A 22,437-nucleotide genomic window follows, 5' to 3' on the forward strand; every position below is an offset into this window, starting at 1 on the left:
CTGAGGAGGTACAGGTCGGAGAAGAGGAAGGAAAAAACATCAACATAGGAGCCAACCTAAAAGAAGATTTGAAGAAGAAGCTTATAAGGCTCCTAAAAGAAAATTCCGACCTCATGTCACACAAACTGTCAGTATACCCCGGTTCGCGACCTGTTCAGCAAAGAAGACGGAAGCTCGGACCTGAATGAGCCCAAGTAGTGGAAGAACAAGTGCAAGCCCTCCTAGAAGCCGGGTTCATCAAAGAGGTCAAATATCCGGCGTGGCTGGCAAACGTGGTGCTAGTAAAAAAACAAAACGGCAAATGGAGGATGTGTATCGATTACACCGACCTGAACAAGGCGTGTCCCAAAGACCCATATCCACTTTCAAACATTGATACCCTAGTAGACTCCAGCTCAGGGTATCAGTACTTGTCGTTTATAGACGCATACTCAGGATACAATCAAATCCCGATGTACAAGCCGGATCAAGAAAAAATATCATTCATCATTCCTAAGGCAAACTATTGCTACGTAGTCATGTCCTTTGGACTGAAAAATGCTGGAGCCACATATCAAAGACTGATGAACAAGGCGTTCGCACCTCACCTTGGGGGATTAATGGAAGTCTACGTAGACGACATGCTAGTAAAAACCAAGGATGAGGCTGACCTCCTGGCTGACCTTTTGCGAGTTTTCAACACCATAAGGATGCATGGGATGAGACTAAATCCTGCAAAATGCACCTTTGTGGTGGAGGTAGGAAATTTTATGGGATTCATGCTTACACAAAGGGTGTGTGTGGTTCAAAGATTAAATTTTATTACTAGGAATGTCATTCCTAGGAATATAATGCCTAGGAATAAGATTACTTGGAATATAAGATACCTATGCTTGTTTATAAAATTTAATGTCTTGGAATGTTATGTAATAATCCTAGGAATAAATAAATTTTTGTTTGGTTGAATTTAAATTTCTTAGTCATATTATGTAATATGTCAAAATTACCCTTACTCATTCAAATTAAAATATTAATGACTAAAAATTAAATATAAAGCTAATTAAATATTATTTTTTTACATTATTTTTTTAATTTCAAAATATCTCTAATAATAAATTTACTAAAATACCCCTAATAATAAATATGTTTAGCTAAAATTATTATTGATTCTAATTTTTTTTAAAATTTACTAAAATACCCTTAATATTAAATATGTTCACATAAAATTATTATTGATTCTATTTTTTTAAATTTACTTAAATACCCCCAATATCAAATATGTTTAACTAAAATTATTATTGATTCTATTTTTTTTAAATTTATCAAAATACCCCCAATATCAAACATCTTTACTTAAATTATTATTGATTCTAAATTTCACTTAATAATATGTTTAATTAAAATTATTGCTTTTTACATTTTGAATTTACAAAAATACTTCTAATAAAAAATTTACTAAAATACCCTTAATAAAAATATGTTTAATTAAAATTATTATCGATTCTAATCTTTTTAAATTTACTAAAATACCCCTAATAACAAATATCTTTAATTAAAATTAATATTATCACAATTAAATTTACTAAAAAAATTACTATTATCCAAATGAAAGTTACAAAGAAGTCTCAAAAGTAAAAAATTACTTGCACTAATAAGCTTACATGCACAACTCTTATACAAGAACACAAACTCATAAACAAAATGAAATCAATGTTATGACAGACAACCTCACACATAGAAAAATTATTACAATTATCGAGCGTGATGTCTTCTCCTCCATTGGTTCTACATTTCTTGTGCAAGTTGATCTCTCTATCTACCCCAAACATCACTCGTCTCAATATGGTGGATCGTCTCACCATCTACTCCAAGTATATTTTGATCTTCTATCTCATCAATAGGATCCACAACCATCACTCTTCTAATATGATTATGCAAAAGGCAACAAGCAATTATAACTCTTTCTTGAGTCTTAATAGGATAAAATGATCTTCCCCTTAAAATTCTCCATCTTGCTTTCAATACTCCAAATGCCCTTTCAATGACATTCCTAACTTGTGAGTGTTTCATATTAAAAAACTCTTGAGCTGTACTGGGTTGATTATGTGGATTAAACTCACTCAAATGATATTTTTGTCCTCTATAAGGTGCCAAAAATTCTTCACAATTCATGTATCCAGCATCACATAAGTAATAATGACCTAGTGTGACATACACAATTAAACAAAATTAATGAAAGATCAAATGGTTACTTTGATAACATATTAAAGTCTCAATAAAATACCTTGGGGAACACTAAACCCATTGCGAAATAGTGCATCTTACAATATCCTAGAATCCGCAGCTGAACCCTCCCAACCCGCCAGTACGTAGATAAATTGCATATCGGGAGCAGCCACTCCAAGCACATTGGTTGTTATGTCACCTTTTCTATTTCGATATCTAGACTTATCAGCCTCAAGGACATTGACTTTGATATGAGTATCATCTAAGCCTCCTAGGCAATCCTAAAATCCAAAACAAAGATCAATTAACTCAATCATAAAGAACACCAACCATATGAGATTTAATAACATTAGCAAAATAAATTACCTTAAACTATTTCCATCGTTCATCCATTTTATCCTGTCTAAATGGTTGAGGTTTCTTTAGTAATAGATTATGACATCTCAAAATAGCAAGCAATACATCATTAAACCGCCTACTAATTGTTTCTTCAGATCTCACAAATTGCCTCTTTATTACTCTAATTTTGACGTCATGTGCTATAATATGTAAAAACATGGGAACCATTTCTTTCACACCCATATTCCTACTTTGTTCTAACCTTCCAACCCTTTTAAGCATGTTACACAATGCATGAAAGGCACATCTATCCATTCTTGTGTTTTCTATACATGCTAGATCACTAAAATAAATAATCCTATCAACACTAACATCTCTTATTACTTGCCTACTATAATTATCATTCCATTTTCTTTTCTTTTTTTTCAATTGCAATATAATCAAAACATAGCAAATCATCAACAACTTAACCATAAGGTCATTCATTAATTCGAAATGTAAAATCAAGCAAGCAATAATTTTCATCTTCTGTTTGGGATCCATTCTGTAAAAAAAAATCAAGCAGGCCAGTTTAGGAATATAAATAACTTTTCCTTTCTTTTCTTTCTGGTAGCAATGTCAATGCAGTGGGAAACAACCAGAAAAGACAAGTTTAGGAATATATATATATATAATATAAGAATATGATATATATAAATATTTTTTATTTCAAAGTTTAATTTTGTCCAAATAGATGGTGCACACAAGCTACATAAGAAAACATGCTCAATTTATGTGAGTAATGAAGAAGTATCAGCAACTCTTGTAGTAAAACACAAAAAGATAAATATCTTACTTATTACATTGATACAAAAAAGAGATCCCGGTCTTAACTTTCTCTAGCCTTAAAAAAAAAATTTGCCATCTAATGACTTGAGAGAAAGAGCAGAGAGATTATAACTGCATTCATACAGATAACTGAGTTCACAATATGTTCTTCAAGCTTCTTGTATTGTTCGTTGTATTATTCTTAGCTAACTTTTGGCACAATGATATGGATAAATGCATTCAAATCATATCATAGGATATAATGGTCCAGATTTACATCCTTTTTTATTTTATTTTTCAGTAGAGCATGACAACAAAATGCTGTCGACTAAGTATATAGATACAAGATTTGCTAATAATTCAGATAAAGGCTATATGATTCTACTTTGATTAGGTAGAATCATTGTATTTTTATAGTAGTGCAATAGATGTTAACATAACTCTATCTTATATATATAAAGAAAAAAAATCCTATATTAATTATTAAAAAAGATTGTATGCTGACTGCTCCAGTGAATCAAAATTAAGGTCTTAATCTGTTTTCAGACAGAGACAAGATCAATATGATACTGAGTAGTATTGTTATGAAGGGATGGACAATAAGGACATTGTACAAATATGAAGAGGGAAATGCAATGGCAACACTCATGTTGAAATATGTCACACCCCACAAGAAATATATGATTAGTAAAACCAGGTTAGAGTTTTCTTAGTAAAAAGAAGAGTGGCACTAGGTACATAGGAATAGGCCTAAAACAGTATCTGCAACTCTCTTTCTCACCAAAAGTTATTACTTACTAAAATAAAGAACACATGATACATGAGACAAAACACTAATTTAGTAAGTACAAATTCTCTATTCACCAAAAGTTATTACTTACTACTACCATTCTTCTTTTAGCTATGTTGCAATTTGGACAAATAACACAAACTTCTCATTTTATTTTTGATAAATCAAGAAGACAATAACAATTTTTAAATTATTCGAGTACTTTTAAAAATACCAAAAATAAATTTTTTTTAAAATTAGCTTATACTTATTAAAATTAAAAAATTTAATATAAGTGTCCATGTTATATATGCCTTGTCATCATGTTCTGTGTCTTGCATTCGTAGTAAGATTGGATGAGTTTATTGACAACAATTCAAGTGTCCAACACTGTAAAATATGGTGTGCCTTATCCCTTATTAGCGTGGTTTGACACTATTGATTGACATAATCGCATTTTAAAATTTTACATATCCCATGATAAGATACTAGTAATTGCCCTATAACCTTATTGATTTGAAAAGCCAGCCAAAGGCCTCTTGACATATGATCTACTATTAAAATCGCAAATTAACACACTGATTTTGGGAAATAATAAACACATAGCAACGCATGCACTGATGCAACTTTAATTTAAATCACTATAAAAAATAAGCACCGAATGAAAATGGTAGTTTATTGATAACCATAGCCCGTAAAACCATAGTTAGTGTTTTAATTAATTTTTATGGAATAGCTTATTAGTGTTAAGCATGGTTAACAATAAAGAAAGACCAAAAGGAAACAGAAGACCAAAGTTCAAAGAGAAAGCACAGTATTTATTATTGGCTATTTGGACAAATAACAAATATTAACAAATAGTTATGCCAATTATAAAATCTTCCAACAAAACTAAAGAATACCACAACCAATAACCTTTTACACCATGGAAACCAATTTTCAATATGAAACTAATGGCAATACCATGGCTAATCAAATGTTCTTGAAACATCAAAGTAACAAAGAAGTTAAGCATCACAACAAGACAAAGAAAGAAACATTAACAAATTCAAAAGATCAAAATTCAGCAATTATTATATAATATTCAAAGAAAACGACAACAAACAGAAAGTGATATTCAAGTTTTGTTCAAGAGCTGAAACTATACAATAGAAGCAATTAATAAACCAGGCAGAAAACAAATCATTAAATCATCAAAATCGGTGACAACATGCTTAAACTCTTTATTTGAGGCAAATTATCAAACACGATGTTTGCATGCAACATAATCACAGAGAGCATCTAAGAAATCAAGCAAAATAGAAAACAAATAATTAAGTTAGCAGTCTATTGCAGAAAATTAGTGTAATATGATAGTAGAAAGCATAAAAAAAAACCCAAACCTTAATGAGAGATTCGAAGAGAATTCAAAGAGAATTCGCAAAGAGAAGCAATGCGAACATGAACTCAAAGAAGAGAAGGAGACCAGTCTTCCGTTTAGTGTCACAGTGGCACCGGCGCAGCTCCGGTGGCGGTGGCGTTGGTGAAGTCTCACTGATTTGGGGACAAAGAAAAAGCTCTGCTAGGGTTTCACCGTTTTCTTCTTCAGAGAAAAATCAAGAAAAAGCCGAAATCTGTATTAAATAACATGGGTAATTTAGTCTTTTTGTTTCATTATATACATTCCAATCCCATTGGAATTAAAGATAACCAGGGGAGAGATGGGAATTAAATGGGTGGTAATTCAATTCCTTGGAATAAAACATACTCAGAAATGATTTTTTAGATCTTGAACCAAACATGGAAATAAATCATTCCCATCTCAGAATTCCTGGGAATATACTTGCATTCCCTCCAATCACACACCCCCAAAGGGGAATCGAAGCTAATCCCGACAAGTGTAAAGCAGTCCTAGAAATGAAAAGCCCAACTTGCTTAAAGGAGGTCTAGCAACTGAACGGCTGACTTGCCGCCCTCTCTAGGTTCTTGGCGGGATCAGCATTAAGATCCCTACCACTCTTTTCTTTACTGAGAAAAGGATGCCAGTTCGAATGGACTCTTGAGTGCAAAGAAACATTTCAAGAGTTCAAAAGGTTTTTAAGCCAACCTCCCATTCTGACCTGACCTAAAATTGGGGAAGAACTCGTCCTGTATTTGTCCAAAGCTGACAAAGTTGTAGCATCAGCTCTAATACGGGAAGACGAGGTCGGGTAGCATCCTGTATACTTCACCAGCAAAGCCTTACAAGGCCCTGAATTAAGGTATCAAAAACTCGAGAAATTTGCGTATGCCTTAATAGTAGCCTCTCGAAGGCTACGACCTTATTTTCAAGCCCACACAATAAGGGTTTGAACGAACCAGCCCATGAAGCAAATCTTTCAAAAGACGGATATTGTAGGTAGAATGGTTCAATGGCCTATAGAGCTATCCGATTTCGACCTTAAGTACGAGTCTCGGACGACAATAAAAGCCCAATGTCTCACCGACTTCGTAGCAGAATATGCAGGAGATCAAGAGAAAAAATCCACTACGTGGGAGCTATATGTAGATGGATCCTCTAACAAAACCGGAAGTGGTGCAGGCATAATACTTGTTAACCAAAGGGGAACACAAATAGAAGTCTCCCTCAAATTCGACTTTCCAGCTTCTAACAATCAGACAGAATATGAAGCCTTGATTGCAGGATTAAAGCTAGTAGAAGAAGTCGGAGCAACCAAGGTAGTCATGTTTAGCGACTCTCAAGTGGTGACCTTTCAAATAAATGAAGAGTATCAGGCTAAAGACCCCAATAGGAAGAGGTACTTGGACAATACCTTAGAGTATCTTGGGTGCTTTGCAAAAACCAAGGTCAAGCATATAACTCGGGATCTTAACAGCAGAGCAGACGCCCTCTCCAAGTTAGCTAGTACCAAGCCAGGAGGGAATAATAGAAGCCTGATCCAAGAAACTCTCCAAGAACCCTCTGTAGCAAAAGCAGAGGCCAAGCAAGACATTCTTGAAGTATCCGGATTAGACCTCGGATGGATGAACCCATTAGTCGAGTACCTAAAAATATTCTCTATAAAAGAGGGATATCGACACCATTATTTAAGTGTGTCCCGACCTTAAGGACAACAGAAGTCTTGGAAGAGGTCCACAATGGTATCTGCGGGAATCATCTCGGAGCAAGGTCATTAGCCAGGAAAGTTATCTGAGCAGGGTTCTACTGGCCGACCTTGCAGAAAGATGCCACCGAGTTCGTGAAGAAGTGCCAGCCATACCAAATGCATACGAACTTCCACGTCGCTCCTCCCGAAGAGCTCATTAGTATAACTTCTCCATGGGCCTTTGCAAAATGGGGGTTGGACTTATTAGGACATTTCCCCCAAGCGCCTAGACAAGTAAAATATCTAATAGTGGGAGTGGACTATTTCGCAAAGTGGATAGAAGCAGAACCATTAGCCATCATCACTGCCCAGAGAAGTCAGTAGTTCCTCTACAAGAACATTATCACAAGGTATGAGGTACCTCACTCCATCACCACTGATAATGGCACTCAGTTCACCAACTTTACCTTCAAAAATCTAGTAGCCAGTATGAAGATCAAGCATCAATTCACCTTGGTAGAGCACCCACAGGCGAATGGACAAGCCGAGGCAGTCAACAAAGTTATACTGGCAGAGTTGAAGAAAAGGTTGCAAGATGCAAAGGGAGCATGGGCCGAAGAACTCCCTCAAGTACTATGGGCTTATCGGACCACACCTTAGTCTGCCACAGGGGAAACAACCTTCCGACTTGCTTATGGCATAGAAGCCATGATACCAGTTGAAATCAACAAGCAAAGTCCAAGGATGAGCTTGTACGAAGAGGTTGGAAACATAAAGGGGGACAAAGAAGAACTCGAGCTACTCCCTGAAGTCCGAGAACAATCTCAAATAAGAGAAGCAACATTGAAGCAAAGGATGACAAATAGATATAACAAGAAAGTCATTCGAAGAAGCTTCATTCCAGACGACTTGGTCTTGATCAGGAACGATATAGGAGTCAACAAGTCTGGGGAAGGAAAGCTTGTTGCTAATTGGAAAGCACCATACAAAATTAGTGAGGTCCTAGGAAAAGGCTACTACAAGGTGACCGACTTGAACGACACCGAGTTACTTAGGTCGTGGCATGCTTGTAATATGAAAAGGTACTACAGTTAAAAGCGAACTCCACTCCCTGATGTACTCTTTTTCCCGACTTAATGGTTTTTTCCCAAAAAAGAAAAAAAGGGTTTTCCCGAAGGGAGTTTTAACAAGGCATCAAAGTGGAGACTAAGGGGCAACAATTGTTAAACCCCTTAGTAGCAAAAGGTACCTATGCAAATAAATAAAAGATCTTTCTTCGTTTTATATCTCTTTGAAAATTCCATTAAGTTATTTTTCCTACGAAATGCGCCGACTTAAGTTCGACAAAACGTAAAAATCCCATGACTGACTTAAGTGGTCGTCAGGATAAAATGACGAGATACAAGTTGGCGTAAAGAGGTTATAAAAGCTGATCATGTAACTCGGACAGATAACGACTAACAAGTCGTAATACCGAGAAAAGCGAAATGTATCGCGAAAATAACCTAAGTTACAAACTATTCAAATAAAAAAAATTTGAATGAGTAAGGAATTTCAAAAAGAGATAAAAGAAAAGACATAAAAAATGAAAGGCAAAAGCTGTGCCGAGTCTTTAAAAATCCAAACATAACTCAGGCAAAACACCGCATGCCCAAATAAAAGGCTTTTTTCAAAAGCAAAAGATCAAAAAGGTTTTTACAAAAACCTAACAAAGTAAAAATCAAAAGCATGCACGCACCAGATATAATTTAAACCCCTTATCCAAAAAAAAAGGGACAAAAGTTAAAGGCATTTTTTGTTAACGGCCATAAAAAGCTAGAAAAAGTCAGGAACCAACCACAACAAAACAAAATATAAAATTGTTTAAACAAGGGGCCCACAGGCCGGGCCCTAATAACCAAGTATCAATTGGAAGGAAGATCAGCACCACCAAAAGAAGGACCATGGCCACCAGAAGGAGGATCAACAGGGAGAGAAGTCGGAGCAACAACAGGGGAGGACGGAGCAGGTTGTTCAAGACCCTGAGAAGGAACCCCCGAGGAACTCGGAAGGCCTTCCTAATGTGGAGGAGACTTTATTATTCTCTGCCCTTGAGTCTTCATATCGGAGTCAGTCTCAGGTCTGGCAGGAGAGACAATGACACCATCCATTACGATCTTGTCAGGGTCTAAAGGAGAAAGGTCCAAATTGGGAGCAATAACTCCGACTTGTTCCTTAAAGATCCTCCAGGTCTCCTCCGCACCCTCAGCTATCGAGTCCTCCAGATCTTGAAAAGCATCCGGACATCCAGCTAGCTCCTTCTTCAAATCAAGGTTCTTCCCAAAGAGCCTAATGTAATTCTGCTCCGCCTTCTCTTTAAGGCCCTCCGCCATGGCACACTGGCTCATCAACTTCTTCTCCCTCTCCCGAAGCCGATCCTTTTCCTCCTTCAACTTGGCGACCTCCTCATTTAGCCTCTTCTCATCTTTTTGATAAAGGGAAATCCTCCCCTCAAGCTCCTCCACCTTTTGGGCAGAACCCAAAGAGCTAAGGGGAGTCTTCTCCAAAATATCAAGGAGTTTAGTACACACCCCTGCCACCCGGACACTCCCCAAGACTATAACATTCAAATGGTTCCGAACTATAGCATCTTCCATACTGATTGATGTATGAGGAAAGACATGGTTCCGGACAAATTGAGGACCATCGAATGTAGAATCCCCAAAAGAAGAGCTAGAAGTCTTACGCTTCTTCTTCTCGGGTTCAGGGGAAGATCGGGGCGGAGGGGGAGGAGAAGAAAGAGAAGAGGCAGAAGAAGAAGATACCATGATGGGACGAGAGGAGGTCCCCAAGTGGTGAGGAGGAGGAGGAGGGGGAGGAAGAGGGCGAGGAAGAGTGCCAGCAGCCCTTGCCGCGTCCACCCGTGCCCGAGACCTCTTCTTGGCGTCTTGGACTTTCTGGTAGGAGGAGTTAGAAGCTTTCTTCACCATTTCTAAAAAAGAAGAAAGCAAAGAATTAATCCACATATCAAAAGAAGTCAGAAATAGTAACTCGAAAAGAGTTCAAAGTCGGAAGTAATAAAATCAAGTCGGAGAAAATAAAAAAACAACAACAAAGTCTACCTATTTGGGTCCGAACAAAACTCGGGGACCCCTGAAGAAATTTCTTTGTGTCCAGATAAGGGGCCCTTCCCAAAACTTCTTGAAAGAACCCCACAACAAGCTTCTAAACCTTGTCCTGATCATCCGGACCATACTTCTCCATAGGAGAAGCCTCTAACCAATAAAAGAGAAAGCGAGGAGAAGAAGATTGATCCAGGAAAAAGGGGTGGTGACCTTCTACGGCTTGAACTTTGAAAAAGAAGTTTTTAAAATCATGGAAGGACTCATCAAAGAGGTTGAAAATTCTCCGGCCTTGAATAGCTCGGAAAGACACCCACTGCTGCTTATTGTTTTGCCCACTGAAGGGCTTGGTCATATGAAAAAGATAAAAAAAATACTTTCAAAGAAGTCGAGAAATCCAGTGCCTCGCTGACAAGTTGGTAAATCTTCAGGAAACCCCCAAGAATTGGGGTGAAGCTGGGTGGAAGCGACACGACAGTGAGACAAAACAGCCATCTCAAAATCAGAAAAAGGTAGAAAAACTCCAAAGCGGGTAAAAAGGCTTTCATACATAAAAAACAAACGAGGGTTCGCATCAGAAGCCCTCCCAAAACAAACCCGATCTTCTGGGCCCGGGACAATCAACTCATACTTAGACTCATCATCATCAGAGCCACATATTCTATGGTGGGTACGGAGGTCGGTAATATAATCTGTGTCTACTAGGGGTTCCTTCCCAAGAACAGTAACATCTACCCACTCAGAAAACGGAAGAAGTCATCCTTTCCAGTAAAAGAAATAGGAGAAAGGGCGACGAGTTCTACAGAGGAAAATGGAAAAAGATAAAAAATAGGGTCTTTAAAAGGTCCAAAGTAAAGTCACTAGACCTATCAACAGACTCACTACGGATGCGCAAAAAACTCCTCTAAGTACACAAAGATAAAATATTTAGATAAAAAGGAGAAAGAAAAGGCTAACCTTTGTTAATAAACGCAGAAGGAAGAAGAAACAGCGACAGCAAGGCACTCCAAGAAGGAAGAAGCTTTCTTTCAGAACAGTGTGTAGGCGAAAAGTTTTCAGAAATAAAACAAAGATAGATAGGGAAAAGCATTTATAAACACGCTAGGGGCATAGTGGTAAATCGACGCGATCATTAAAGAAATGCACCGTTACCAATGAAACTGCCAACCCACGTGTAAATGCGAAAGACCCTAACGGACGCGACATTTGATTAGATACGACTGTTTGAAATATTTTGAATCACGTCGGTTCCCATTTCACGTCGGCTACAAGCTCGAGTTAAAATACTCGAGTCCAACTCTTAAGGAAAAGAGATTGTACTCGAGTAAGGGTACTGTTCATACCCTGGCCCAACACTAACGCCCAGGTGCCCAATCTTTCGACACTGACCTTCCCTCAAGAAGTCGGATCTAACGACGACTTGGTCTAAGGAAGTCGGGAGTGAAGATTAGCTGGCAGATAACATTTATTCAAATAAGTAACTACCCCTAAAATCTCTCAACCCACTTCCAGGAGCCATATCTCAACTTTCCTAAGATAAAGGGACGGTTATTCTCCTTAAAAGGTGGAACTACTCCAACGGTAGTTATTGGTTCACCACTATAAATACACTGACACTCCTCGGGTATCTCTAAGTTCTAATACTCTCTAAACCTGGTTACCCCCTTTGCTAACTTAGTCATCAGAATATCTTTGCAGGTACCACCCCTCATTCTCTCATACACACAAGTAGGACGGAGGCTCTCAGACGCGGAACTAATCAAAGGGCTTTCTCCTTCAGACGATTGGGCCAACCCAACGAGTCCAGTCCACTAATTTCTGGTTACCCATCGTAACAGGTCCCATGAGTTAAAAAGACACGAGTCTCCGTATATAAAAAAATCAAATAATAAGATTTTTAGTTATTATTTTTATGTGAAAGGTTTAATTCTTTACTAATAATTAATTTTATTCATTATCTAAAATTTAAAAAAAATTAATGTATATACTCTTACATTTGATTAGGTGTTAAATCTGTTGCACAAATAAAAATAATTAATTTTTATGCTTGTTATTTAAAAATAATTTTTTTCTTTTTATGTATATAAAAATATAATCAGATATTAGTATAAAAATATTTATATTGATAGTTATAAAATTAACTCAATTTTTTTAAACAATTGAATTTTTATTATAATTTTTAATCATAACATTAGTATTCTATTCAAATTATATGTAATAAATATTTGAAAGAAGAAAAATGAAAATATAGATTAGAAAGATAAACAGTAAAAATTTGAAACTAAATAAAAAATATGTATATAATAATAATAATATTTTTAATTTGAATTATATTATCTTTTTAATTTTATTTTTTGTAGAACAGAAAAGTAGAAAAAAATAGAGAATGAGAGAAAAGAGAGAAAGATAAATAAGAAAAATGAGAGAGAGAGAGTTTGTTAATTTTGGAAATAAAAATTTTTATTTTAATTGTAATGAAAAAATATCTAGTGACACATTTTGGTTTGTCAAATTATTAATATAAAATATAAAATATAAATTATATATAGAGTGAAAAGGATAGAGAGAAATAAAAAAATAGAGAGGTAGATAAGAGAAGGTAGGAAGGGAATTTATTAATTTTGGAGAAAAATATTTCTTTTCAATTTTCATAAGAGAGTGTCATGTGACGCATTTTTGTTATTAAATTAGTTAGTAATATATAACATAGTTATGTTTCAATTTTAATTTTAATTTAATTTAAATACAATTAGAGAATATCACGTTACACATTATAGTCAATTTTGTAATTAGTCATTGATAATGATATATAAAAAAGATAGAGTGGCTGGAAGAATAAGGGAGATAAAGAAAGAGAGAGAGGATGGAAGAAAATTTGAATTTTAGAGAAAAAAATTGATTTTAATTATAATAATAAAGTGATATGTGTCATATTTTAATTGTAAAATTAGTAATATATAATAGATGCTTAACTAATTAGAAAATATATAAGCTGACCAGTATTTTTCTCTTGTATTTATTTTATATTTAAGTTAATACTAACTAATTCTTTATTTATTCCTACTAAAAATATTGGTCTCTGACAATTCTAGAAAAAACATTTGTTTTGTCAATTTTTTGCTAAAAGTTATGTTGCTTAAGCTCTTAAGGAGATGTAACGTTCTTCTAAAAGAATTTTATTGTCTATGAATTCAAGAAATACTTTTGCACACTTGCTAATCAATATAGTTTTCTTGTTAGCCCATCTATAAAAATTAATGTTCTAAAAATCAGACCGGACTGGTCAGTTAAATCGATTCAATCGAGAACTGACATAAAAAATGATTCGGTCCTCTTGGTGAAACCGCTGATAGCAAAATTGCTAGGAAACCGTTGAATCGGACCGACCGTTCATATGAAACGCCGTCGTTTTGATTTGTTAAGGAAAAAAAATGAAAATCTAGCCACCCCCGCGTTACCCCCTCAGTCCCTCACCCCACCAAACACCCCCTCCTTTGAAAGACAAAACACAGAACACACAGCATTACAGCAAGAGCAAGCCCTACTGGCCTAGCTCTTTCCCAACCCAAAAATCTAGCTCCCTGGACAGAACCGCCGCTGCCATTCGTCTGTGTCGGTGTCTCCGTGGCCTCTTCCTTCTCCTTCTTCGTGGCGTCTCCCCTTTCTAGCTCGGCACGTCTTCCATTCCCAGGTGAAATCGCTGCTCGAGGCATCCAAGTGGTGCGCCATGGTGTCACCGTCTTCTAGCCATCGTGTCTTAGTCGTCCCGCTGTCCTGTCTTCGTTGTCTTCGCCGTCACGTCTGATTTGAGGTTAGTGGAAAGTTTAGTCTGTTATTCTGTTTAAGGGATTTGAGGTTGAATTTGTGATTTGTGATTTCTTGAGTCTTTTGTAATGCTGCTGATTTAAGTTTGAAATTTGTGATTACTAATTTACTGATTTGAGGTTAGTGGAAACTGGAAAGTTGAGTCTGTGTTGCTCTGTTTCAAGGATTTGAGGTTGAATTTGTGATTTCTTGGGTCTTTTGTAGTGCTGCTGATTTGACATTTGAGTTTGGAATTTGTGATTACTAATTTACTGATTTGAGGTTAGTGGAAAGTTGAATCTATGTTACTCTGTTTCAGGGATTCAAGGTTAAATTTGTGATTTGTGATTTCTTGGTCTTTTGTAATGCTACTGATTTGAGTTTGGAATTTGTAATTACTGATTAGTAACTTGTTAAGCTATTGTTGTTGTTGTTATGCACTTATGCTGCTGTTTTGTTATAGACTTATGGCACTGAGTGTTTTGAATTTTGAATTTATGATAAGTAATTTATTATGGAATTACAGATTTTGACTATTAATAAATTATTAAATCTTCATGATATTTAGATATATTTTTTACTATATAACTCTTGAGACTGTACTTTGAGAAGATTATATGGATTTGGTTGACATTTTATATAACATTTTAAATTTGGAATATATTTAAGATTGAACTATCGATCGAACCGATTAGACTAATAAACCAATATCTAGAACGGTTTAATAACTCGTCTGATTTTTCAAATCTTGATAAAAACAAAATTTAATATAATGAATAATGAATTACAGTTAATACATAAACATTGCAGTAATTTAATTTGCAAACAATATAAACATAAAAGAATTTTTTATAACTATTCAATTATATATTATCATACCACAAAAAAAAATTGATTCAATTAGATATTTGTCTCAAAAGGCATAAAAATACAAGTGTTTGATTAAATTATAATATAAAAGATTATAAAATTTTAAACAATTCCGTTATGTTACCAACATTTCTACCAACTTCTACCAACTCTTGTTTATGACTGTGTTTAATGGAAGTGTCTTTATGGATGTGTCTAATAAAAATATCTTTTTTATAACTGTATCTAATAGAAGTGTCTTTATATATGTATTTCTTGGATATGTCTCCTTATACATGTGTTTAAAATATAATAATTAATTATTATTAATAATAAATTGACAAATAATATATTATTATCCTATATTTTTTTAATTCTAAAACCCTAAAACAATGATGATAGTAGGTTGTTGTTATTTTGGGTCAACTATAGTAGGTTGTTGACTTTTTGAAAAACATACTTTGTCAAAATAGATGGGTCAAGGCCCAAAAGTTTGTTATCTATATGAAATTTACGTTTTCTTCATTTTTGGGCTCGTGGCCCATTATAAACAAAAATTACCATCTGACCCAAAATTTTCCCTTTGTTGGGGTTGGACCCGAAGCCGCAGCTGTCTCCGACTCCAAGCTTCCATTTTCCATTTCCATCAACACTTGACAGCGTCGTCGCCGGCGACTCGACGGAGGCTTCATTTAGTAATCAGTAGCATTTGCAGTTCAGATAAGGTCGTGCTTTAATGGAGCCTGCAAACATAGTGTTCGACAAATTGAAAGCCGTCGCTAAATCCGGAAACGAATTCTTTCATGGACTCTTCGATCCTCGTCGCAATCCGGTACCTTTTCTTCTCCTTCTTATCTCTTGCGTTTAGGTTTGTCTCTTCTTCGTTCATTCATTCAACTTTGTTGATTCTGTTTAACCTGTTGCATTCGCTTATTTGTTGTGGTTTCATCTGAATTGGATAACGTTAATCCTATTATACTACTACATTCGCACTATGCTTCTTCCTTTTATGATTCAAAAGAAGAACCGCTGTGAAGGTATCAGTGCTAAGCCTGAAAGAGAAATGTAAGAGAAAAGTGTGAAGAAAGTGTTTGATGATTTTACTCACTGAAATAAGTGTGCATGAATAGTCCTTATACACATTTTTGTAAATGATAGAAAATAACATGAAATTTGTGTTCTATAAACATATTTTTGCTTCTTTTTGTCTCTGTATTTGTGTGTATCTAATTTATCAAACACAACCTTGCATAACAGACTATAAACTCAGTTACACAAGTGACAGCTGGCATAACAAAACTAACTCTTAAGCTAGTTTTTTGTCTGTTTCGTATTGTTAACACCAAAAGGTGTGCCTGTCAAATGGATGCATAGTTCTTCAGTGATACTTTATGATTATTTGATGGTTGCTTCCACTATGATCATTCCAGATTCAAATCCTCAAACGTTTAAACCGAGAAGCATTCTCTGACATTATGAAACTCAGAGACAGACAAGAGAAGGTTGAGAGATTGCTTTCCTTCTATAAATCATCCAAGGGAGGTCCCTTCCAGGAATCTACCACTCATGTAAGAGGAAGGGTCGATATGCAGGATGCTTTATTGATCATGGATAGCCTTGATCAACAGAGCTTAGATGCCATTACTACGTCCAGAATAAGAACTGGCATTGGATCAAAGTTCATTTTTGAAACCAACATTGGGCAAGATACTGTTGCTGCAGAGTTTGTGACAAGTCAAAACGGGAAGGAGCACCCCAATGATGTCCTTGAAATGCCACTTTCTCTAGCAAAACTCAGTTATACTAAAAATGTTAATGATTGGTTATCTCTGATGGCTATCCCAATAGGAGCTAAATGTAGAGATGTTGGAATTGCTTCAAATTCTTCCGATGAGGTACTATTTGATTCTGTGCCTCTCTTTGATGAATTTAGTAATGTTCACTGTTGGAATGTGATGGAACTACCATTTAGTGTGATACTCTCATTAAAATTCAGTATTAGAAGTTTCAAGGATGGAGTGAGCTCTCAAAGTTTTTAAACATGTGTTTTCTCTACATGAATGTGGTTTGTCTTGGGAAGCTGTTATACACTAACCCTGAGGTTTACCAGTGTATATCTAGAATCAAAATGAATGGTTTATCTTACATCAGTTTTATCCGATTGATAGATTTCATAACTTAATGAACTAGACTATTGCTCACTTTAGATATAATTCTTATAATATGAGGCACTAGATAAATGTATTTTGCATAGAGTAGAAAAACACCACCATGATTCGTGTATACTGCCAATGTATATTTTTCTTTTCTACTTTTTGCTAGTTAGATCCCTGACATAATAATATCATATTTCTGCGCATTTACCTTGGAAAGGGCCTTACAGACTTCTCCTCTTTTGGACCTCCCCTTCTAAATTTGCACAATGGTAGTGGTATTGGCATAACTGTGAGGAAGTCAAATATAACTGCTTCATTGGCTCAATTTGTTGCTGGACTTGGAATGCCAACTGGGACTAATACAATGGAGAGTATATCCAGCACTTTTGGGAAAATTGTATCTGAATTTTCTTGGGGGAAGCTGTCTCTTCTGGGTCTTCAACGAGTGCCTTTACAATTTGCGCAATTTAGAAAAGTTGGAGCTCATATGATTCCAATAGTCTTGTCCAGGCGACATAAAGTATCCGAGACAGTACCTGAAGTATCACCATGGGTGGAAGCAAGGACACAGGTCTCAACTGGTTCCATTGCTCTGATGGCGGAGTCTGAACTTGCCGACTTTGTAAAATTGGGAGGCTGGATCGAGATGAAAGATCCAAATTTCAATTCTGTTCAGTGGGCTCTAACCATGTCTGATGTTTCTGAAGATCCACTTGGCTGGGGCGTTAGTCTCAGTGGGATGATTGGAGATTCAACCAGTGATCATTTTCAGGCTGAATCCTATCTAAAATTTAACATGGGTAATAAACTTTGCTTGAAGCCTGGCCTTGCATATGTCATGCATGGGGATTCCATGGTAGCTGCTTTAATGCTTCGCTCTGAATGGTCCCTGTGATGATTGTCCTCTGCCTATTGCTATCTATATACCATGCAGTTTTCAGGTTCTTGCTACACTTCCATCAAGATGTATAGGTAAACCATTCTTTGTTTAGATTTGTTTACTCGTAATTATTCGAAGTTCGTCCTCATTACATTCTTACAAGATCCCTTGAGGACTTTTAAATACAGAACACAATTTTGTTCAGTTAAATTACAGAAATTAAATATCAATGGTTTAATAGTTTTTTAGTTCAAAACTTGATTAGTTCAAGTGGTTTTAACTTGTTTTCCCAAATTAGGTTTTGTATTGAAATCCTAACAATTGCTTTAAAAAAACATTGGGGGGCGGGTGTGTTGAACTGAGATGAAAAGGATGTTGTATCCTCATATTAGTCAGCTCGATGATCTCACTCGAGGCAGGTTATTTATTATTTAAGTACACTTTGAATACCATGGTTTAGAGTTTGAAAAATTAAAGGGAGTAATGTCTCTATTTGAGCATTCCTAGCAATATTATTATTTAAAAAATAATAAAGAGTCATTTTATTGATTTGGATTAGGTGCTCTGGCAGCTTTTCTTTACAAACAAGTTTGAGAAATTTTATTATTCTATTTGTGAATCAAGGTGCTGAGTTAATCATCTCAATAAATTGACTGCTGTTGCTGCTGTTGTTATCCTATGACATTGTACCCAATTATGACAATCATCTAATAGTTTCACACCTATGTTCATTTCTCTCTCTTTAAGCAAAACAGTGAAACACACAAATACATTAAATTTCTAATAATCTGAATCAAACCGGTTGTCAGGAGTTTTGTAGTCTACAATTTTTAACTCATTTTGTTTGGTATTTGTCTATTAACACATACCCTCAGAAAGGAGAGAATGATAAAGGGGAATAATATTGATACCAAATTGGTCCTAAAATTAACAAAACTGATTGGTAATAAGTCAAAGGCCAAACTAGTGTCAATACATCTTCGGAGTATCGAAATAACAAATGCGCATAAGTTTGTGGATTGTCTTCTTAAACTTGATCTATTATCTGTTAATTAATAAGAAATAGCTCCCATTACTTACCATCACTGTTTATACCACTTAATGTAATGTTGAATTTGGCTTGTTCCTTTTTAGAGCAGGATTTCAAACCCTAGAGGAGCTTATATTATATGACATGGTTGCATATGTTCGCATGCATGCATGCACCACGTTTTAAGTGTTGTAGCAAGCCTCTTCAGTATATGTACAAAATAGTGATCATTCACGTGATTGGTTCAAGTGAATCTAGGGCTTGAGCATTTGGGAGAGCAGAATGGATCTCTACAGTGATTATTTGGTATAGTTTAGCTGATGCAGGGGCAAATAGTTTGATGTACTTTACATAACTGCTAACTTTTTCCCTTTTTCCAGTTTTGGTTTCATGTCAATATACCTCAGTTAAATCTTAATCCATGAGTCCAAATTTGTTCCTATATTTGACAAGATATATAATAGTTAAGCAGAACAAGGAATGAGAAATAACCTTTTGCTGTTGAGATGAGAAAACACTCATGCCTGGAAGATTAAATTGTTATAAATAGGAATTCTACAGAAGATTCCACTGATTTCAGGTGATTTGAGCAATCTCTTATGCAGAACAGTATTTATCTTTTCTTATATATTGTGTAAGGAATTCTTGCAAAGAGAATCCCAGTTGGTTACAGATTTGGGAATGATAATGAAGCATAACTAAGATTTCTTGCGAGCATGGTAGAGTTAGGGGTAATGATTGATATTGCCATCTTTAAATTTTACCTAACAGATAATACCAAAAAAAAAAAAAATTTACCTAACAGAAACCAGATAACTGTTATTTCAAGAGATTCTTCAGGGAACAAATTTCAATCCCGTGTGGCTACACACTACGTTGACAATCAATACTATGATTGAGTAACCTCAACCCTACTACTCCCTAGCTTCAAACCCAAATGAACTTTAGGTATCAGTTCAAACTGTAGTTTTAAACATTATGTCTATTCACATCCTGTTAATGCATAAATGTGAAATGATTTAACTATGGTCATCTATATACATTCAAAATGCCATGCAGTGGACAGAGTTGTTGTGCTAAAAAAGAATGAGGACAATGCATGTAGATTTAGAGCACATATCAAGTTTGTACTTACCTTCAAAATTTGTAAATACAAAACACAAATTTTCAATTTATGCTAATGGTTGATGATTAATTATGATTAGATTGGAATACTTTCAAAAATGGAACTAACTTAAAAGACCTAATAAATATGTATATGTATATGTATATGTATATCATTGACCAACCATTTTCAATGGCATTATGATGGTTTAAATTCTGTTGTCAGTTGTCACCATTGTTAGAAAGTGATGTAAGTTTCAAATTTTTCAATTCTCTTTGATATGTAGGGCTTCAAATCGTCAGTATAATTGTTGGCTGTCGGTGATGACAATCAATTGTCTGAGCTCTACTCTGATGGTAATAGGTAATCAACAAATGAACAAACATAAAATGTCATTTTCCTTCTAACTGCATTATTTGGCCATTGAAGGTATTGAACAATTCTCTTCTGTCTAAAATATATATAACATTATTCATTAAGATATTAGAGACCGTTTTTCTTGGGTCATTGGTGCTATACCACTAATTAAGATTCCACAAAATACTGCTGAGCAACCACTATGCACAGTTTATAAATGAAATGAACATTTCAAATTTGCTATTGCATGACATGTCTGTGATACCAATTTTGAAATTCAAAATAATTTTATATTTGTGGCGACAGCTTTGACCTTTCCAAAGGACTTGTCAGAAGGAAACTTAACTTGACTAAAGAAGAAGATTCCTTGATGCATTCACAAGCCAACAACAGCAATAACACACTTTGTATATATAATTGTTTTATTTTTTATTATTATTAAGGTCTTGGGGCCTTCGGGGTGGCTTTTCTAGCTAAATAATTTTCACATATTATCACATTTTGTTTCATAATATATCATCAGTGAATTTCTTTCAAATTTGTTAGGCGCCTGCTTTGCTATATATAATTATATATTGATAGGTCTTTTTGCTTTAACCAATCATTTGCAAGGAGTTAGATGGTCCTTGGCCAGCAATAATAAAATTATCTGAATTTTTTTCTTTTTATTTTAAATAATGTCTATGTGATTCATTGTTGTGCTCATTAATCACCTTTGCTTCCTACTAAAGTGTATGCTTGAATTAGATGCTTAATCAATCAGATTTTGTTGACTGTCTGTCATCCATCTACCACCCCATCATGACCAAGGTGTCATATTCTGTAATTTCGAGGTTATGTCGCTTTTTCAAATGGACTCATCTTGGGTCATTATGACATATTAGATTTTGCTTCAAACATGCATTGCATTAGTCTTTCAATAATAAGTTATATATTGGAATGGATCTTCTAATGGTTGTTACCCAAATCCATGAAAAATATTCAATTCATATATATATGAATGAAAGTAATTCTCTAGGACCAAAAAGTCTTTTTAGTAGTGGCGAAAAAACATGATTCAACATTTGCAGAGTAAAAGTTTGTCACTCAACAAAATTGCTTTTGGCTCAGAAAATTTTTTGGATATCTATGTCTTTATATTACACGATTTTAACATACATTTTAGTAAAACATCATTTTTACCATCATTTAAAAAAATAAAAAGTGCACATATCACATATGCATTCAGCATTTCCCTCTCTATATGGTGGGGAGTGACATGTTCTATGGTCGAGGAGTACTTGCTCTTTCTCTTTCAGGACATGTGTCTCTCCATTTGTTTGTATTTCCTGAAGGTTACGTAAGATATCACACCACTCACCCCAACACATGGACACTCTTTCTTACCATTTCAACAAAATTCCTAATCAATATGTTAGATGATGCCACTATAAGCATGAACTCTAATGTAACATCCAATGTCCCCATCATATAGTATAATTATAGAGGTTTAGTCGTTCTCAAAAAGGATGGCAAAAAGAGTCTAGTGATAGGACCTCAAAGAAACTGCATTTATTTTTTACTCCCTCCTTTTTGAGAATTTGATATTGCCAGCATGCCCTATGGACAAAGCTGTATCTTCTTCCGCTAAATTTGGGTTTTCTTTTTCAACTTTTAGGTGAAATGGGGCATTACTCTCCATATGAGACAATTTTTGCACACCGTTTTTCTCCCGTGCTAAACTAATAAATTTTCACTCATCCTGTTTAAGTAATTGTCGCAAACTCGAATATCATTTTGTACATACAGCAATCTAATGGTAATAAAAAAATATATATTTAATTCAAACTAATTGAGTGATAAATCTCTTCTGATAATATTTTCATAAAACACACTTCTTTATACGTTTAATTGATTTACTTTTTATCTATCAGAGTGAAGTTAATTTAATGGTATACTCAATTCAATAATAAAAATAATAAAAATAAAAA

The 22,437-nt window shown here is 35.0% G+C and overlaps 1 protein-coding gene across 5 annotated transcripts; it reads left to right on the forward strand.

The window, feature by feature from the left end:
• The first annotated feature begins 15,469 nt into the window (after positions 1 to 15,469).
• LOC112706109 (uncharacterized) lies at positions 15,470 to 21,005 on the forward strand. Of its 5 annotated transcripts, none has more exons than XR_011864531.1 (5): positions 15,476 to 15,771; positions 16,370 to 16,834; positions 17,313 to 19,585; positions 20,397 to 20,473; positions 20,774 to 21,005. XR_011864531.1 is itself a non-coding variant. In XM_025757237.2 (3 exons), exons 1-3 carry the CDS (start codon positions 15,676 to 15,678, stop codon positions 17,988 to 17,990), a joined length of 1,239 nt encoding a protein of 412 aa, XP_025613022.1. In that variant the 5' UTR covers positions 15,476 to 15,675; the 3' UTR covers positions 17,991 to 19,598. The 5 variants fall into 5 exon arrangements, 1 of the variants encoding a protein (XP_025613022.1); XR_003155653.2 differs by having other exon boundaries at positions 17,313 to 18,067; XR_003155655.3 differs by lacking the exons at positions 20,397 to 20,473; positions 20,774 to 21,005 and having other exon boundaries at positions 15,470 to 15,771; positions 17,313 to 18,067; positions 19,115 to 19,520.
• Positions 21,006 to 22,437: the final 1,432 nt, after the last annotated feature.

This window comes from Arachis hypogaea, chromosome 8 (genome assembly GCF_003086295.3).
Source record: "Arachis hypogaea cultivar Tifrunner chromosome 8, arahy.Tifrunner.gnm2.J5K5, whole genome shotgun sequence".
Lineage (NCBI taxonomy): Eukaryota > Viridiplantae > Streptophyta > Magnoliopsida > Fabales > Fabaceae > Arachis > Arachis hypogaea.